The sequence below is a fragment of the Xiphophorus maculatus genome, chromosome 1 (genome assembly GCF_002775205.1).
Source record: "Xiphophorus maculatus strain JP 163 A chromosome 1, X_maculatus-5.0-male, whole genome shotgun sequence".
Classification (NCBI taxonomy): domain Eukaryota; kingdom Metazoa; phylum Chordata; class Actinopteri; order Cyprinodontiformes; family Poeciliidae; genus Xiphophorus; species Xiphophorus maculatus.
The window spans coordinates 19,709,861-19,726,243 of record NC_036443.1 but is presented as its reverse complement, the minus strand read 5'-3'; the positions used below and the strand labels follow the sequence as shown (position 1 = coordinate 19,726,243).

General features: G+C 38.4%; 1 protein-coding gene across 6 annotated transcripts in view; it reads right to left on the bottom strand.

The window, feature by feature from the left end:
- The window catches only part of LOC102221381 (glutamate receptor-interacting protein 2-like), a 37,270-nt gene extending 22,750 nt beyond the window's left edge, over nt 1-14,520 (bottom strand). Inside the window, exons 1-7 of one of the 6 annotated variants that reach the window (XM_023335115.1) lie at nt 14,054-14,520; nt 8,834-8,908; nt 6,464-6,602; nt 3,734-3,879; nt 2,797-2,880; nt 2,592-2,667; nt 1,798-1,943 (exon numbers count right to left, since the gene is read on the bottom strand). In XM_023335115.1, coding sequence (XP_023190883.1) covers nt 1,798-1,943; nt 2,592-2,667; nt 2,797-2,880; nt 3,734-3,879; nt 6,464-6,602; nt 8,834-8,908; nt 14,054-14,243 — 856 coding nt within the window. In that variant the 5' untranslated portion in view covers nt 14,244-14,520. Of the gene's footprint in view, nt 1-1,797; nt 1,944-2,591; nt 2,668-2,796; nt 2,881-3,733; nt 3,880-6,463; nt 6,603-8,833; nt 8,909-12,065; nt 13,088-14,053 lie in introns of those variants that run through there. The other 5 variants (XM_014469739.2, XM_023335100.1, XM_023335098.1 and 2 more) reach the window with 5 other exon arrangements.
- Between the last annotated feature and the right edge of the window lie 1,863 nt (nt 14,521-16,383).

Genomic DNA, 16,383 nt, shown 5'->3' with positions numbered 1-16,383 from the left:
ACATGTCAGAGGAAATCAAAGTTTCTGCGACAGATCAGAAACTAAACATTGCATAACATCAACCTCTGCAGACCATGTCCAAGACAAACCCTTCAAATATGAGGATATAACTGAAAGAAACGACTAGGAAAAATGGTTTCTGACTATACAGAGGTTATGCTATGGTCAAATAAAAACAACTTTAATTTGTTCAGCTCATATGTGGTTCAGCATTTTTGGAGTTCCAAGAAAATGGCTGAGGTAGTGTAACAATAAAGGGCTAAATAAGAGCAAGACATGCTGGAACAATGATGATTAGAGGCAGCCTAGTGAATGCCTGTACAAAAAATGTCAAGCTGAAACCCAGTCATCAGAAGTTTTGCAAAGGAAGAACATTTCAGCATAACTGCCTTTTTTTATTTCAAAACTAAATACTTTTCCAGGCTCCAGTTACAATTTAAAAAAATGTTTTAGGCAATATAACTCAAAATATTTATTGAATTCTGTATCTTCCACAAATCATAAAATGACACATTTGTGGGTTTTCAATTTGACTATGTTAAAGGACTATATTACAACTTTTTGACATCTGGACCAACTTTATAAATTTCTGAATTTAAACTTGATTATTGTACAAAAAGTTGTAACATGTCTCTATTAAGTTTTCAAAGTTTTGAATAGTGGGCATTTATCTGTGAATTCTTACAAATGTTGTCCATATTGTTGAATTGTGAAAAGGCAAAAAAATTATTTATAAACGGCACACTCATAAAACTTATCATAAGAAACCCTTTAGTTCTCACAAATACACAATTTTTATGTTTTAAATAACATTGAAAAAAAAATAAAGTTTGGAATTCAAATATTTTCAAATAAATGTTTTCATTCTTATCCAGACTTGAAAATTGACAGAATCAGATTCCATACATTTCCAAACCTTCAAGACTCATAGTAATGCAGAAAAATAGAAAACCTATTATGTGACCAATTATGTTTCCTGATTTTAAACAACAGAGCTTGTTGGTTTCATCCAATAAAAAGTTAAGTAATTTTATAGTATAATTAACAATAAAACAATAATTCAAGTGAAATAATAAACACTAATAAAACAAAAGATTAATTCTGACAGATTAATGACTTAATATACAAGAAACATGAAACAGAAATAAAATAGTATAAGATAACCATTTGTCATGTACATTTTACCCTTTTGCAAACATGGAATGAATCTATATCTCAATGTTTTGTGAGCCAGAAGATTTTCTTCTGATGGATAAGGAAATAAAACAGTCAAATAAAACCTGCAGTACAAAGAAGACAATTAGGAAAAAAAATCCACTTTGGAAAATCTTTAAAAGCTAAAATGATATATTTGCTTTCCTGGAGTATCTAGGTCTGACGCGGTCCTTACCCTCCCCTCCCATTTCAGTGAGCTTTTTTTTGGAAGTGTACCAACATCTGCATTCACAGATTTATACACTGCTTCCAGTGTTTCTCAAATTCCCTTTTGATTACTTTATCATCATCAAGAATTTATGATTATATTTAAAGTCCAACTGTGTCGTTAGTACCATTATGATCAATGTGCACTCAGGTTCATGTTGCTCCCCTGGTGCCGTCTCCAGCACCAACAATCATCCACGCACCCAAACGGCCCCATACCCTCAGAGAAACGCTGCCCTACCATGCCTCCACATGCTCTCCGCATTTGTGTATGTGTGTGCGCGTGTGTTGGCGGGTGTGTGTGTGTGTGTGTGTGTGTGTGTGTGTGTGTGTGTGTGTGTGTGTGTGTGTGTGTGTGTGTGTGTGATTACTCACCCATGACAGAAACGTCATACTCGATCAGGAACAGAGCTTCCTGGCCGCTCTGCATCAGCATGGTCAACGCATCAGCGTGCCTCTCTCTGTTCAAAGGCATCCCATCTATGCTTAAAACCCGGTCTCCGGCCTTTAGTGTGCCCTCTCTGGAAAAAAACCCAAAAAACAATAAAACCCCTCAAACATGAACAAGGAGAATAAAACCTACCAAACTGGGCCATGATCCTCACAGCAGAGTTTAAGCAGCAGTCACAGTGACTGATTTAGCAGTGAGGATCTCCTCGCAGGTGGGACAAAGGATAAACAAGATAAATGGCCATAAAGGCTTTGATGCAGCATTATGTTTGCTCCACTGTTTTGGTGCTCTCAGTTTTTCATAGAGAAAAGTGCAAGGCTACATTAGCCTCGGGATGAGCGCTGCCCTTTCTGTGTTAAAGATGCTCTTCATGTGTTGCAGCAACAATTTTGTGCAGCAAGAAAAACTGGGATTTTGCAACATAAATGCACAGCAGATTTTTAAACTCATGAAACAGAAATTATAATGATGATTATAATTAGTATTAATAATTAATGCTAGATTCCATGTGAAGAATATGGTGACGTTTGATTTAATGCATAAAAACAAGAAAATTAGTCAAATGGTCATTAGTTTGTATGCCTCTGTACACATGAATGCTTACATTCTTTAATTTTAATGGACTCATCCATGCAAACCTCCCAGATAATCTCACACACCAGAAACCAGGTGAAACACAACCAACCCCTATAAATAAACACATCAGGCACATCCTGACCTGTCGGCTGGACCCCCGGGCCGGACACCGGTAACCACCAAAGGACGAGACCTTCGCCAGTCTTCATGGAAACCTCCTTCAAAACAGATTTCAAGAAAGTATTATAATATGGAAGGAAAAATAAGTCTAAAAGTTATAAGTTGTATTGGACATTGTAAAGTTCCTAAAATAAGAAAAAGCAAACAACCACATCCAACGTACTTACCTCTCATGACAAAGCCAAAACTGTTTCCTTCCTTGTGTAAAAACACTTCTATGGTTTTAGTTATGACTCCCGACGGACTCTGGACTACAATAAAAGAGAAAATTAAGAATTACATAGAAGCGGAAAATGTCCACATCTGCAAACAGAATTGTGTGATTGGGTCTTGTTAGAGAGTGTGAATTATGTTATGCTTAGAAAATCATTTTATTTTGTTTGTGATAAATGTATCTATTCTTTTGTGGATACAAAAGAATAGATAAAATGTACAATGTTCATGGTTTCTTAAAGGTTTTACCTGAGAAGAAGGAATTAAAAGCTGTCAATTTTATTCTGTGTGTTGGTTTGAAGAGTGTAATATTAACAACATGGCGTTGCTTCGGAAGAAAATAATTTATTTTATTTAGATGACTTCTCCATCTTCTTGTTCTTTTCTTTTTTTAAATTTCCAAGTTGAAATTAGGTTTTACAAAAGAAAAATATATATATTTGCTAATTATGATTATATATTTTTTACCTGCATTTTAACGGGGAAATAGTCGGATTTTTGTAGAATTGGGAAGTTATTGCAGACTCAAAACATTGAGATGAATCTCTTTCTTTTAAACGAAAGGCATAGTTTCCTAGTTTGTTTAGTTTTCTTTTGTTGGTCTGAACAAAGATGGGACAAAGATGAGATGTTTATCTCATCTTTGCTCAGCAACAAAGATGGGATTTGGGTCACTCCTTTTGAAAGTGCTTGTCATATTTTGCTAAGTTTAATTAATACAGTACATACTGTAGGTTAATGTTTGTTTGTGCTCCTGCTTTCCATTTCAACAGATTTTACTTGTAAGTTCATAAAATTTTGGGAGAGGGATTTCATACTCCAGTTTTGCTTTTAAAAATAATATATAAGCAAACTTTTTCCATTTCATTTATTTATTCATTCTGTTCTCACCATATGCAGGCAGCTCATACTCCACTTCCAGGACGACTCGCTCCCCAATGTTCTTCAGTAGGCTAATGATTTCATCGTGCCGGAGCTTTGACAGGTTGATGCCATTCACTGACTTGATGTAGTCGCCCACATTCAGCTGGTCGCTCCTGTTCAGAGCCACAACAGACTGTTAAGGCCATCTAGCTTTCCTTTACTCACTGGTGAAAGCAGAAAGCTGCACATCAAATTTACACAAACTCAAAAATGTCCACATCTGCACATTTGAACTGCATACCAGCAAATGTTTACCATCATTCCACCAAACCATCCCTCTGATTTAAAGACAATACAAAACACACCCAGCTTTTACTCCACAATGTAGGACATAAAGTAAGCCCTCCAAAGCTACTATTAACATATGTTTGGGTTTACCATCGACTTTAAAATCCCAAAGTGGCCAACAGCTGACCAAAACAGTCACATTAAATTAAAATTGGTTTGAATGTTTAGAAACAACTGGAAATCTTCAAGGAACCATTCTATCATTAACTCAAAGACGCTGAAACAACATCAGCCTTGGAGTCAATTTAAACCAGAATGGAATAAGAGGGTGCCAACCAAGAAAGAAGGCTCTGCTGCAATATCAGCATGGCTATGAGGCATTGAACCAAATCTTAAGCATGGTGCTGGCAGCATCATGCTTTGGATCTTGTTCTATTAGAATTGTGCGAGTGCATCACGCAAAGTAAGTGTAAGAATAAGGAAGGGCACTGGTTTCAAATTATTTAGGTTCAACTCAATAGAACAGTTGCATGGTTAAAACTTTGAGATGTTTTGGTATTTCAACAGGACAGTGATCCTAAATAAACACCTTAATTGGTTTTGGAACAGACAAATTAGACCAACATTAAGATTCTGGAATAGCCCTGATCTCAACCCGATTTAAAAACCAGCCAATTTAAATCAACTCTGTCATTTATAAGTATAAGAATCGGCACCAATCTAGCACAAATTATGCCAAAAATCAATAGATGCTTTTAAAATTAATATACTATTTGTGCTCATAGTGAGTCTATGTTAGCATATGACCAGAGTTGTAACTCTGTTATGTGATTTTTAACATCTCTGCAGGCAAACATAGAAGGACACCTGTGTAGAAAGCAAAACTGATTTGGAAGTAAGATGACTGACAGTCTCTCCCTCTTTGACACTGGCAGAGATGACTATATGGTGTCTCACATCTGACATTCTGAGTCAACGCGCCTCTCACTGGAGAGCTAATTAATCAAATAGATGTCCTGCCCTTCTTGCCCTTCTCACCCTTTGGGCTCCTGTCAATCAGCCGTGACAGCAGACAGAGAAGACTCCAAAGCTTAGCAGGGCTGAACGTCACGATGGTCCAGTCCCGTTACACACGTAGCCGTTCTGACCCAGCGTGTCTCCACCCATTAAATTAGCGGGTACTTTCACATAGGCATGAACTCAGCTGTGTGAAGACAAGCTGCTTGGCAGAATTAGCATAGTGTCCCTTAGACGTGACAAGAAATGACATATTTTGGCCAGGACATTTTCAAAGGATTGTGTCATTCTTGCTGAACTGAGGGTGTTTTTTTTCACATCAGTGACATGCAGGATGACACACCATCCCTCACCCCACCCACAAACAAGGTAGAAGTAACAGGCTTTGAATAAAACATTTATTGTTTCCATGCTACTTAAGTGTATATACAGAAGGCTAGAACATTTTTGGATTAAGATTTCTGATATAGATTTTAGCCGGTATTGTGGACTTACTAAAATTGAAAACAGTAAATGAGTAAATTTTATTTGTACAGCTAAAAATTACAACATCTTAAGTGCAAGATAAAATAGAAAAAGAAATCCAAATTAAAAGGTAGTTTTAATGTGAATGTCTTCTCCACTTTCTAAATGAGCAACAATAATCAAATGAGCTTTCTATTGCTTTAAATTAAATTCTGTCAATGGAAAACGTGTGTTTAGTAGATGCCTCTGTACAGGACTGCGCTCTGCATCACCTGTTTCTTAATACCAAATGCTTTTTGGTATTAACATCTGTCTCTTTTTCATGTTTCAGGTTTTTGGATGATGAAAGGTGTGCAGGTTTGCTCTACTGTGTGTTTAGGTTCTGTTAGGTTTGGTCCAGAATAGTTTGTTGGATGCGTCTGACTCCAAAGATTCATGTGTGATTTTTGCTGTAAGAAGAGCTAGTCTAAACATGACTTGTTGTAATCGATATAAATTTCAGGCATCAGGTCAAAACAAGAATATTTGTGAAAATACAAGACTTCAGTTCATGGAAGTACATGGCCGTATTGTTGGCCTTGATGACATTTGGAAAACATCAGATCTTAATATCTTTCTGTTTTGTGTTCACAGAAAACCAGTGGTTTATCTAGCTACTGGGGAAAAATATCTCATTACCATCTGAACAATGAGGTTTTATTTAAAAAGTTCCCTCTGGCTAACATCTGCTGTTTTAGCATTGAAAGAACTTAGTTGTACTTTATTAATGATTTAACTACTTTGTAAAATGTCTTATGGTGTCATGGTACTTGACAAATGAATATCAGCTTTGTCTTAGTACATAACAAGGCGGCTAGTAAAACATTCTGAATAACAACAATCTAGACACAACTATTAGCCTTTAAAACATTTGCGTGCAGAGCTGGATGCCTGACCAGTTTGCTGGCGTTGCCAGGCTCAGAGCACATCACAGAGCACAGATCTCACCTGGCAGCCAGCCCACCTGGCCGTAGGTTTGACACTCTGGGCTTGCCATCTTTATCAGAGCCTCCAGAGATGGTGAGGCCAAGGCTGCTGCCTTCCCTTTTCATCAGCTCCACCGTGGTCACTCCTCGATACTCCTCTGCTGACAGATATAGACGCAGGCACAAACCCACAGAAAGAATTAGCCTCTGCTTGACAGAGCTGCCCTGTCTGTGAGGCATGGAACGGCTTTTTTTTTTCTGAATCTTTCGGAAAATGTTTTCTAAGATACAACCACGGGGAACAGTTTCCAGCTACTTTCTCTTCTCTTTGTTTCTTCGCATCGCAAAGACAATCTTTGTGTGGAAATCTGAAGGAAACTAGGGAGCTTAAGAAAATTTTAAAAGACACATAAATACAAAAGTAGGTGAACACTAACGTGACATGTATGTCCATAGTTCGTTAAGAAAAACATTTACTTGTAAAACTAATGTCTTGCTGATTTTGTTTGAATTTTGTTTGAATAATAATCACAAGGTGCTACTACCCAAGTACTCAGGATTGGTTTAACACACTGGGTGTGAGCAAAGCTGTAAAGCCAAAGGTTTTCATAGTTTGTTGATTTGGAGCAAAAAGGATGTTTTAACACCACACCAAGAAAGGAAGAGCAATAATCTTACAGAAGTTATTGTGGTACCCATTTATGTAGAAAGTAGTGTATCCATACATACCATATTCTCCATTCATCTATCTGTCAACTTTTACCAACTTCTTTGTCTACTGAAAAAACAGCAATCTCATAGCATGATGCTGCCACTATCATTTTCAGATGATGAATAAAACCACAGGTCGAGGTCGGTAACTCCAGTCCTCAAGAGCGGATGTCCTGCAATTTTTTAGATGTTTGCCTGCTTGGATGCACCTGGTCTAAATGACTGTATGATTGACAGTTCTGAAGAAACAATTCAATTACTAGAATCCATTACTGGACCAGGGGATCTTCTAAAACTGACAGGACACCAAGAGGTTTGAAGTTGCACTATGTTCTGTGAGTTGCAAAAAGCTCTGAATATTTTTTTTTTTATTATCAGACTCTGTTACAAACATCATCACCATCTTATTTCAGTTCCAGACGTGTGTGAAGCATGTCACACTTCTCATATTTTTTCTTTGTGGAAAATATTTGAAACCAGGTATCACTTTTATTCCACTTCACAACTATGCTTTACTTTGCTTTGTTCTATTAAATAAAATCCCAATAAAATACATCATCAGTTATGGATTTAAAGTTAGAAAATGGTAAAATTTTAAACGGTATTAGTTTGTTTTTTTTTGCAATCCACTATACAAGTAAAACTCCACATATAACATGTTAAATGTTAAGTTCATGTTAATACGAGTAGAGGATACTGAACAAGTATGACTTATTTGGAGAAGTTGCAGCAAAAACCCTTACTTTTTTACAAAACAGAATGTAGCATAGTTTAATATGTAGTAGTATTTGAACAAACCAGATGATTTCATTGACAATGTTGTTTTCGTAAGAGAGACCGAGACAGATATTCCTGAACATAATGCTCTTTGTCACTTTGAGCTAAAAACAAAAGCCCCGCTATCAGGTTATGATGGAAAGATCAGGATTTGGTTTAGTTTTCAAGGAAAAGAAGAAAATTTCTTAAAGAGAAAGGATCCGAGGTATTGCAAAGTGTAAAATTCAGACACATTTAGACAAATCACCCATTATGGAACATACAGTATGTTACATCATAAATAAGAGACATACTTTAAATCATCGCATAAAACGTTTTCCTGAAAGCAGTACAATATTGAGCTCATTAGGATTTTACGTTCTGCTTTAATGTTTTGCCTTTAGTTTTTATGTATTGCAGCATGCTGTGTTTCAGCTTATGTTTTGGTTACCGTACTTAATTTTAGATCTCCAGGAGCTTGACAATTTATTTAACATTGACAGTTTATTAAGTAAACAGGGTTGACCTATTTTAGTAATGATTTAAAGTCAGTTTTAAAGCCCAATTTTATTATTACATTGATTTTTAAAAAAAAGAAAGAAAAAGGAATACAATTGTAATTGATGTGTGTTTTCATTGTGTCACGAGAGAACTCATTCTGTCTTGAGGTCCACTTTGTGCTGTGCTGGTAAATCTCTGCTTTGTCCATCATGCCAACAGCAGTTTAGTACCATGACAGGTATGCCACAAGTGCATTTTTTTCAACTTATCTAAGCATTTATAGCATCCAAAGACAAAGCAAACCACTGGAGGCACATAACTCAAAATTCAACAAAGACTGCATGCAATTTTATCCTCTTGATAACCCAAGAGGGTTGTGACTTAGACAGCACATGAAACAAAGTAAGGTTTGACTGTAATGTACCTGAAAGGCTTCGCCCCCGGGAGGAATGCGATTGGTCAGTTGTCTCTTTGCTCCCCTTGGAGTATGGTCCTTCATCTGAGGAGACAGCAGAGAGGTGTATGAGGTTATGCAAAGACTGCAGCAGAAAGACAAATACGCATGACTGCCTATTCCTGACAGAAACCTACACCTTAGTGTTCTGAACTTTAACCTGAGTTAAAGTACTGCAGCAGTGATTCAGACCAAATAAAAGCCTTTAAAGGCATTCATTCAAAAAAAAAGAATACATCTGCAGAAGAGCTGAAGTATGCAACCACTTGGGCATGGAAACAGCATGCAGTTAATGGACTGATTTTGGATGGGGAGAAAATGATCATTTGCATGTCATTTACAGCAGCTGCTACAGAAAGCAGCAAAATGTTCAATCTGTTCAGCAGAGAAACAGATTTTTGTTCACTTCTCACAAATACTGGGGCCCATTTCTGACAAGGTTCACAAATTAGCAGAGTCAGTCCCCAGCCATCTGAGCCTGAACACAGAAATGAAACCATATTAGCAGTCACGCTGCTGAGGAAACTGACTTGGCGCTTTTGTAATCCTGTCCACTATGGACGACCTTTTCAGGTGTCCAGCATAGGGATTAAACATCACTCTGCACACCTGAAGAAAAGCCTAGACAGATTTTTATTTTAAAGCGGGAACAAATGACTGTAAGCACAAGTTACAATGCTGTCAAAGGTTTACAACACAACCTTTTTCATAACTTGCAGTGTCTTGCTAAAGTCTTAATATCCCTATAAGCCTTTTCCAGATTTTGTCACATTTCATCCATTAACTGACACAAAGCTGTGCATAATTGTTCAATGAAAGGAAAAATATGTTGAAAATGGTATTCAACCTATTTTTACACTCAATTCAAGAAATTTGTGTTCATTTGTTTCTTATTCCCCTTGATACCCCAGAAGAAAATCAAGAGGAAGTCCTCTAATTGTGTGTGATTTAATCTCAGTTTTTCTATGAAGTTCTCCTAGAAAAACCAAGGAACATAGAAGACAGGAATAAAGTTGTAGAAAAGGTTAAAGCAGGGTTAGGTTCTAATATGAAGAACCCGATCTTTAAACACTTCATCTGAAAATAGAAAGAGTATGGCATGATTGCAGACTGCATGTTACTCTAGAGAAGAAGCTATGAGGCTGACTGTAATTTTGGAGGAACTGCAGGGAACTACAGTTATTAGTATTGCACTCCACTAATCTGGCCCTTATAACTGCATGGCAGTTAAAGGTCATTTTTAAAGTTTGAACTATGTAGATGGCATGCCACAAACATGTGGAAAAATATTGCTCTTCTCAGAAGAGGCCAAAATTGATCAGTTGGCAAATGTGTAATATGCTTTATGTGGTAGAAAACTAACTGTGCACATAAACCCTTAACACACCATCTCCACTAAATAAAAAATTCAAAAACAAACAAAAAATAATAATAAAAACAGTGACGGTGCCAGTCTCACCCGGTGGGGATGTTTTAATCCCGATGAGACAGGCATGATGCTCTGGGTTTATGTAAAGATGAATTGAGCTAAATAGAAGAAAACCTGTTTGGCTGCAACAGACTGAGACCAGGGCAAAGGTTCACCTTCCAGCAGGATGACCAATTTTAACACATTGCCATAGATACAAAGGATGATTTAGCTCGGAGCGTGTGCTGGAGTCCCAACTAAAATCCAATTAAGAAACTGTGAAAAGATTTGAAATCTGATGGTCACGGACACTTTCCATTCAATCTGAACTTAAAACCTTTCTGATTTCTATCTTTCCTACTTTTCGTACTTTACCTTTGACTTCAAAGCAATCATTTTGCTTTGTTTTAGTTTTTAATGCAAAATTCTGTAAAAAAAAAAAACAAACAAAAAAAAACACAACATTTTGTCGTAGTTGTAATGTGATCCAGGGTGTGAATACCTTTGGAGGGCACTATTTCATGAGTAACATTCAAGGTTGAAGCACAGTCGCCTAACCAAGAGGTCAGAAACAACTCATTTTTTAAAGAATACACATTAAATCTGAGTTCATCAGTTTTAAAAGGTAAATGCCACATCAACTAAACTATGGGTGTTTCTAGCCCTTCTCTAGCTGTGGCTGTGTCCATCAGCCAAACCTGAATCCTAGGAAAGAGGGGCCAGAGGACATCAGGTCCACTCCTTTATCTCTGCCTAAAGTGACTGTCTGCATCTGTCCAGCTGAAGCTGAAACCTTCAGACAGCCGAGAGGTATGGATCCTTCATCATACCTTCAGTGATCTGAAGCCTTCGGGCAGCTGACTGAGACTAGAAGTAGTGAAAAAAAAAAAAACGTTAGCCGCTGAAGCAGCTGCATGACTCAGCCCTCAACCACAAAAATATCTCCACTGCATTCACATTTCATGGTGATGTAGAGAACACACACATCTGTGATGGAATTTCACTTTTCCCACATCCTTTGTTCGAACAGTGCGCCCAGTTGATTTGAACACACGCACGCACAAAGTGAATGACACATCCCAAACACTTTAGGCAAGGCAAAAGCAGAGTAACCATGCAGGCTCCCTGGAGCCCTAACAGTCCAGCAGCTGTCCTCTCTGTCAAAAGGCAGCATTAGCTCTGGGTTGCACTGAGCCGATGGAGTTGCACGTGACCAAACGTTACTATACCATCAAGCTGTCGGCCAGCAATCCTCCTCCAGCTTAAAATAACCACCACTCACCCCAACAGCCAGGGTCGATTACACACAACCCCAACAACAATGCATAACGCACTGATCTGTCTGCCAGTCTGTAGCCGAACCGAGTTATGATTATATAATTAGAGGCTGAGCAGAAGCATGACCCCTCCTTTATAAATAAATAGAGCTAATTAACTTCTCGTTTGAATAAGGGCACTGCGTGACATCCATTTCATATCTAACAGGAATGAGGCTTAAATATGAAGCCAGACATGACACTGAAATCATAATCCTTTTTTCAGATGTAAAACTTTATTTTTAAAAGTGGGCGGCCCCATATCTGGTTTATGTTGCTATTTCTGCTCTAATTACACATAGTAAGATGCTATGCCGAGCTGGTGGCCCCGTCCTCTCACATCTAAATCTGTTCCAGTCTATCAAAGTCACTGACCAGGCATTGTAGCGGGGCGGATGGACGCAGAGGAACACTCATTCACGAAACATAGATCAGTGACCTCCTACAGACCCTAAAGATCAAAGTGGGGTCCTCTTACCAATGCTGTTCTTGGTGTCCCTCCTCAGACCACACAGCATGGCTGCAGCTCCTCTGGAAGCTGATCTTCAGCTTAGGGTGTAAAGAGTTGAGGTTTCTCCTGAGAGACCAGGTCTCAGGCGCTCACATGAGACACGGAATACATCTCTGCTTCTCCACTTCCAACATTTTCTTCAACCATGCTGCTTGTTAAAAGATAAGTTAATGCTGTCCCTCCAAACAGAGTCCCAGTCTCCTTCTTTTTAAACTTGCAGGATGAATCCTTTGCAGTCCTTACTAGTGGAACCTCTGAGATCAGCTGAGATCTTTGTGAAAAGCCATAGCAGGGAGAGGAATGACTTGTGCCCTATTCTTGGCATCTCGCTGTGGCCCCGTTTTTCCAGCTATTCTTACAAATGGTTCGTGGGTTTGGCAGAGATTTTCTCATGCCCTGCTCACACACTCACATGAGCTCACACACATAACCCTTCTCTCTCTCTTCCTCTCTCTCTCTTGCTCAGCGGTTGCTCATCCTCTCTTCCTCTCTGCCAGAGGGGCTCAGTGAGGCAGCCACACACGATAGTCACTCCCCCCTTCCCCTTTCCTCCTCTGCACACAGACACGCACAAACTCACACTTTATCCCACCAAGTCCTGAATTCCACCCTCTCACACATGCACAGTTCACACACTGAGATTAGACACGACACAGCGGCGCACACACCACAACACCGAACTGTCGGCACAATTAACACCACCTGCACATTCACAGTCAGACTCTGTGTCACGTTTTTCTCACATAGATCCTGTATCCACATTATAGAGCGTGCATCTTCACAGTCCTGGTGTGTGTCTCTCTCACCCTCTCTCTCTCACACACACATGCATATGCAAAATTCCTGTGCCGAACAGCTGCCTGCATGCCTTGCAGTAGGGACTGGTTTAAAGTACAGCGCAGCCGCCACACTGGTGATAGATTCACATTGCAGTCATGGGAAAATAAATAAATCATGTCTAACCTAGAAGAGATGCAACACTTGAACCTGAGCAACTTTGTAAAATTCAAAAGCATCCACATTGAGAGAAGGTTTAGATGACCTCTTCGTAAGTCTTGACCCAGTGATGCTTCTGAACCCAAACACAGATGGGGTCGTTTGTCATGCACACATGTCCCAGCGCCTGCTGCTTCCTGACCCCCACAGGCGACCCCTCTGAACCTCCTCTGCCTCATTTTTTTGGTTCAGTGCAGATGAAGTGCTGTCCTTACCGAGATTTTAGATGAAAACACAAGATGCAACACCAACAAATTCAGATTGTGCGCTGAGGAAATACATCCTCACACTTTTTTCCCCGTTTTTTTTTTTTCTTTAACAGATTTTGAAAGTGATCACAAAGAACTAGCAGCAGAATTCTCAGACGTTCCAGTGGACACAGGACACATCAGCGTAGACAATTTCCTTAGAGACTGTTGTCCTTAATACCCCATTTACAGTGGGTGTGAATGTAGGCTTTTTGAGCGAAACTAATTAATTTCCTGCAGGATAATAAGAAATGTGAGATGAAACAGTGTTGGACAAAACAAAAGAAAAATCATCCAGGAACAAAAAGCAATGATTCACAAAGAGGAAGATGATTAAACTTAATCATATAGTAGGAGAAAAACCTAACGTGAAAATACCATAATTTATCCCAAATTAGTCAACGTTTTTACTTTGAATTGATGCTCTAGTTAAGATTGATGCAATCTCTGGTTTCTCCTGATCAAACCAACCACACTGCCATCTTATGGTGGTCAGCTCCTGCTGCAGAAGGAAGCTGCAGGATAAAAAATGACCTGAAATTCAAAAACAACCTTCTAATATTTAAAGTTGTAAATTCCAGATTACAATCATGCAAAGGAATTTCACCCATTTTTGATTAATATCTATAAAGATACACACAATATCTAGTTAAATCTAAGTGGTAATTTAACAGCAATTTTCTACAGGTAAAGCTTTCCCATTTGTTTTACCTTTGGTTCTCCCTCTGATGATGCCCAGTCGACATCTGAGTGAAAAAGAAAACATCCTCTTCCTTCCTCCAGTGCACCGGCTGCCTTTCCTCAGGGAATCTGTCTGAGGAAAGGCGAATAAAAGCTGTTTGGGGGTGAGGTGCCCTTTTCCAAACACTGCCCTTGCTGACATGTTCATTTTCTGACCCATCAAAACAAAAACAACAAAAACAGGATTTTGTCCTACTCCTCGGTTTGCAGCCTGTGCCTGCCCTGTTGCTCACGTGCTCTTCTTTCCTTTTCTGGAGAACATCCAGTCCAGTCAGGTGAGTCTTCCACAAACAGGTGCAGGTTCTCAAACAGGGCAACGCTCTGTTTTTTCCCCCCTCCCAGCCTTTCCGAGTCTGTTTCTTCCTAACCTAAGCAGCTATAAGCCGACCTGCGGAATAAATGTTGTGTTTTTACATCTCTGGCAATGTCAGCTTTGCAAGAGCAGATGGCAGAGAGTTCACGGCTGTGGGGCACAGCTTGCCTGCCAGAATGCAATGGAAACCTTCTCTGCAGGGACTCGGCGTTCTACCTTGTAAAACAATGCGCAGTCTGAGCGAGCAAATGCAGGGCAATGTCATCTAACGCTAAATTTCTGCAACACGTCATCCAAGGACACACACAACCCTCAATCTTGGAGATATTCAGTGGACCTTTCCGGCCATTTGGCAATAACTTTTCTACCAAAGGACTTTCCAAGAGTCATACTGTTTATCCCTCTCTCCACCAAATGAGGAGTTTGAGATAGCGCAGAGAAAAAATATTTTGTTTTTAGGTTGCATTGTTTTGTATTGGGTAACATTTTTCTTCTCCTAATAAAAGAAATTTGAAAAATGCCTTTTATATTTACCTGAGTTACATTTGGCTAAAATTGTATTTTCCTAGTCAAATGAGAGTAAAAGAATAAACAGATCAAAGTAGCAAACAGACATACATGGTGAATGGTTTTGATTTCCTCACCCTCCAAATGTACCGTCACTACTGCTTGTCTGACACTTTGGTGAACTAATGCTGACACAATGAAGCCTCTACTTCTAGCTTTAGGTTTGAAAATGAATCTTTAGATTATTTTGAAATTACTCGTCTCAGTCCCAGAAATTTCTCAGATCTGCTTTTATTTCACAAGCAATCCAAATCCCTCATGTCTTCTGATAAATAAGAGCTAAAATTCTCCTCGTTACGGGAGACTGGGGTTCGATTCCCCGACGGGGAGTGAAGTTTGTTTCAGGTCCCTCTTGAAAATGAGATCTAGATCTCAACGGGATTTACCTGATTAAATAAAGAATTATTATTAAAAACACCAGTCTATCTCTGAGATGAGAAAACTAACCTTTTCTTATTGATGCTTTTAAAAGCAAAAATATCTTGGTTTTTATTGTAACACTTAACCAAATTTTACTTTTTTTAACCAGATTTTTCTTAAAAGAACATCACCCATGTATAATAATTACCCTTCCCGGGATGCTTCTTGTTTAGCTCAGTAGCTGTCATTTCTCACTGTTTTATTTGACTTAAAGCACTGTGTTGGCACTATTATGACAGTTGCCCTAAAAATAAAGATTGATACTAAAGGTTGTGTCAGGTGTCATTAGTGATTTCACACACTGCTAGGTTCAAAAAATTATATAAGGAAAAATATGTCCTACTATATAATTTTAAAAGGCATTGAGAGCACCAATTTATGATGGCCAATAATTGTAAAAAAATTAATATTAAGCTTCTTGACACTACACAGTACAGGGAAATCTATAAAAACTTATAGTTAAAAAGTTGCAATGTTTGTCATACATTTCAGAAAGTGTACTATCAAAATATTTAAAGTCTTTATTTCTTGTAATTTTGGTGACCATGCCTTTTAACAAAGAACATAAATGATTAAGAGACTTTCATTTTGATAAGCTAGAAGTCTTAAGCCTGAAGTCCCTTTCTGTTTAAACCTGACTCACCAATTCACACTCTATGCCCCAAGTGTCAAAGCAAACCATTATTCGCTTTAAAGCTTGTGCCACATACATGTACAAAAAATGTATATATATGTGCAAGAAAGTAAAGATAGCTACTTTCTTACTATCTGCAAGAATAGTAAGAAAGTACTATTCTGTTTGCCATTATGTTCTTAGCTTTTACATTCACACAGAACTGGCTTGTTTGTCATCCAATGTTCAAAAATTCAGCGAGTCTGAGTGAGTTGAAAAAATAGCTTTTCAAAATGAATGTGTACAATTTAGTTTAAAACTTTGTTTGCCTTGCAAACCCACGAAACAGACCTGCAGTAGAAGAAATAAGGCAACAGATCCAGAAGC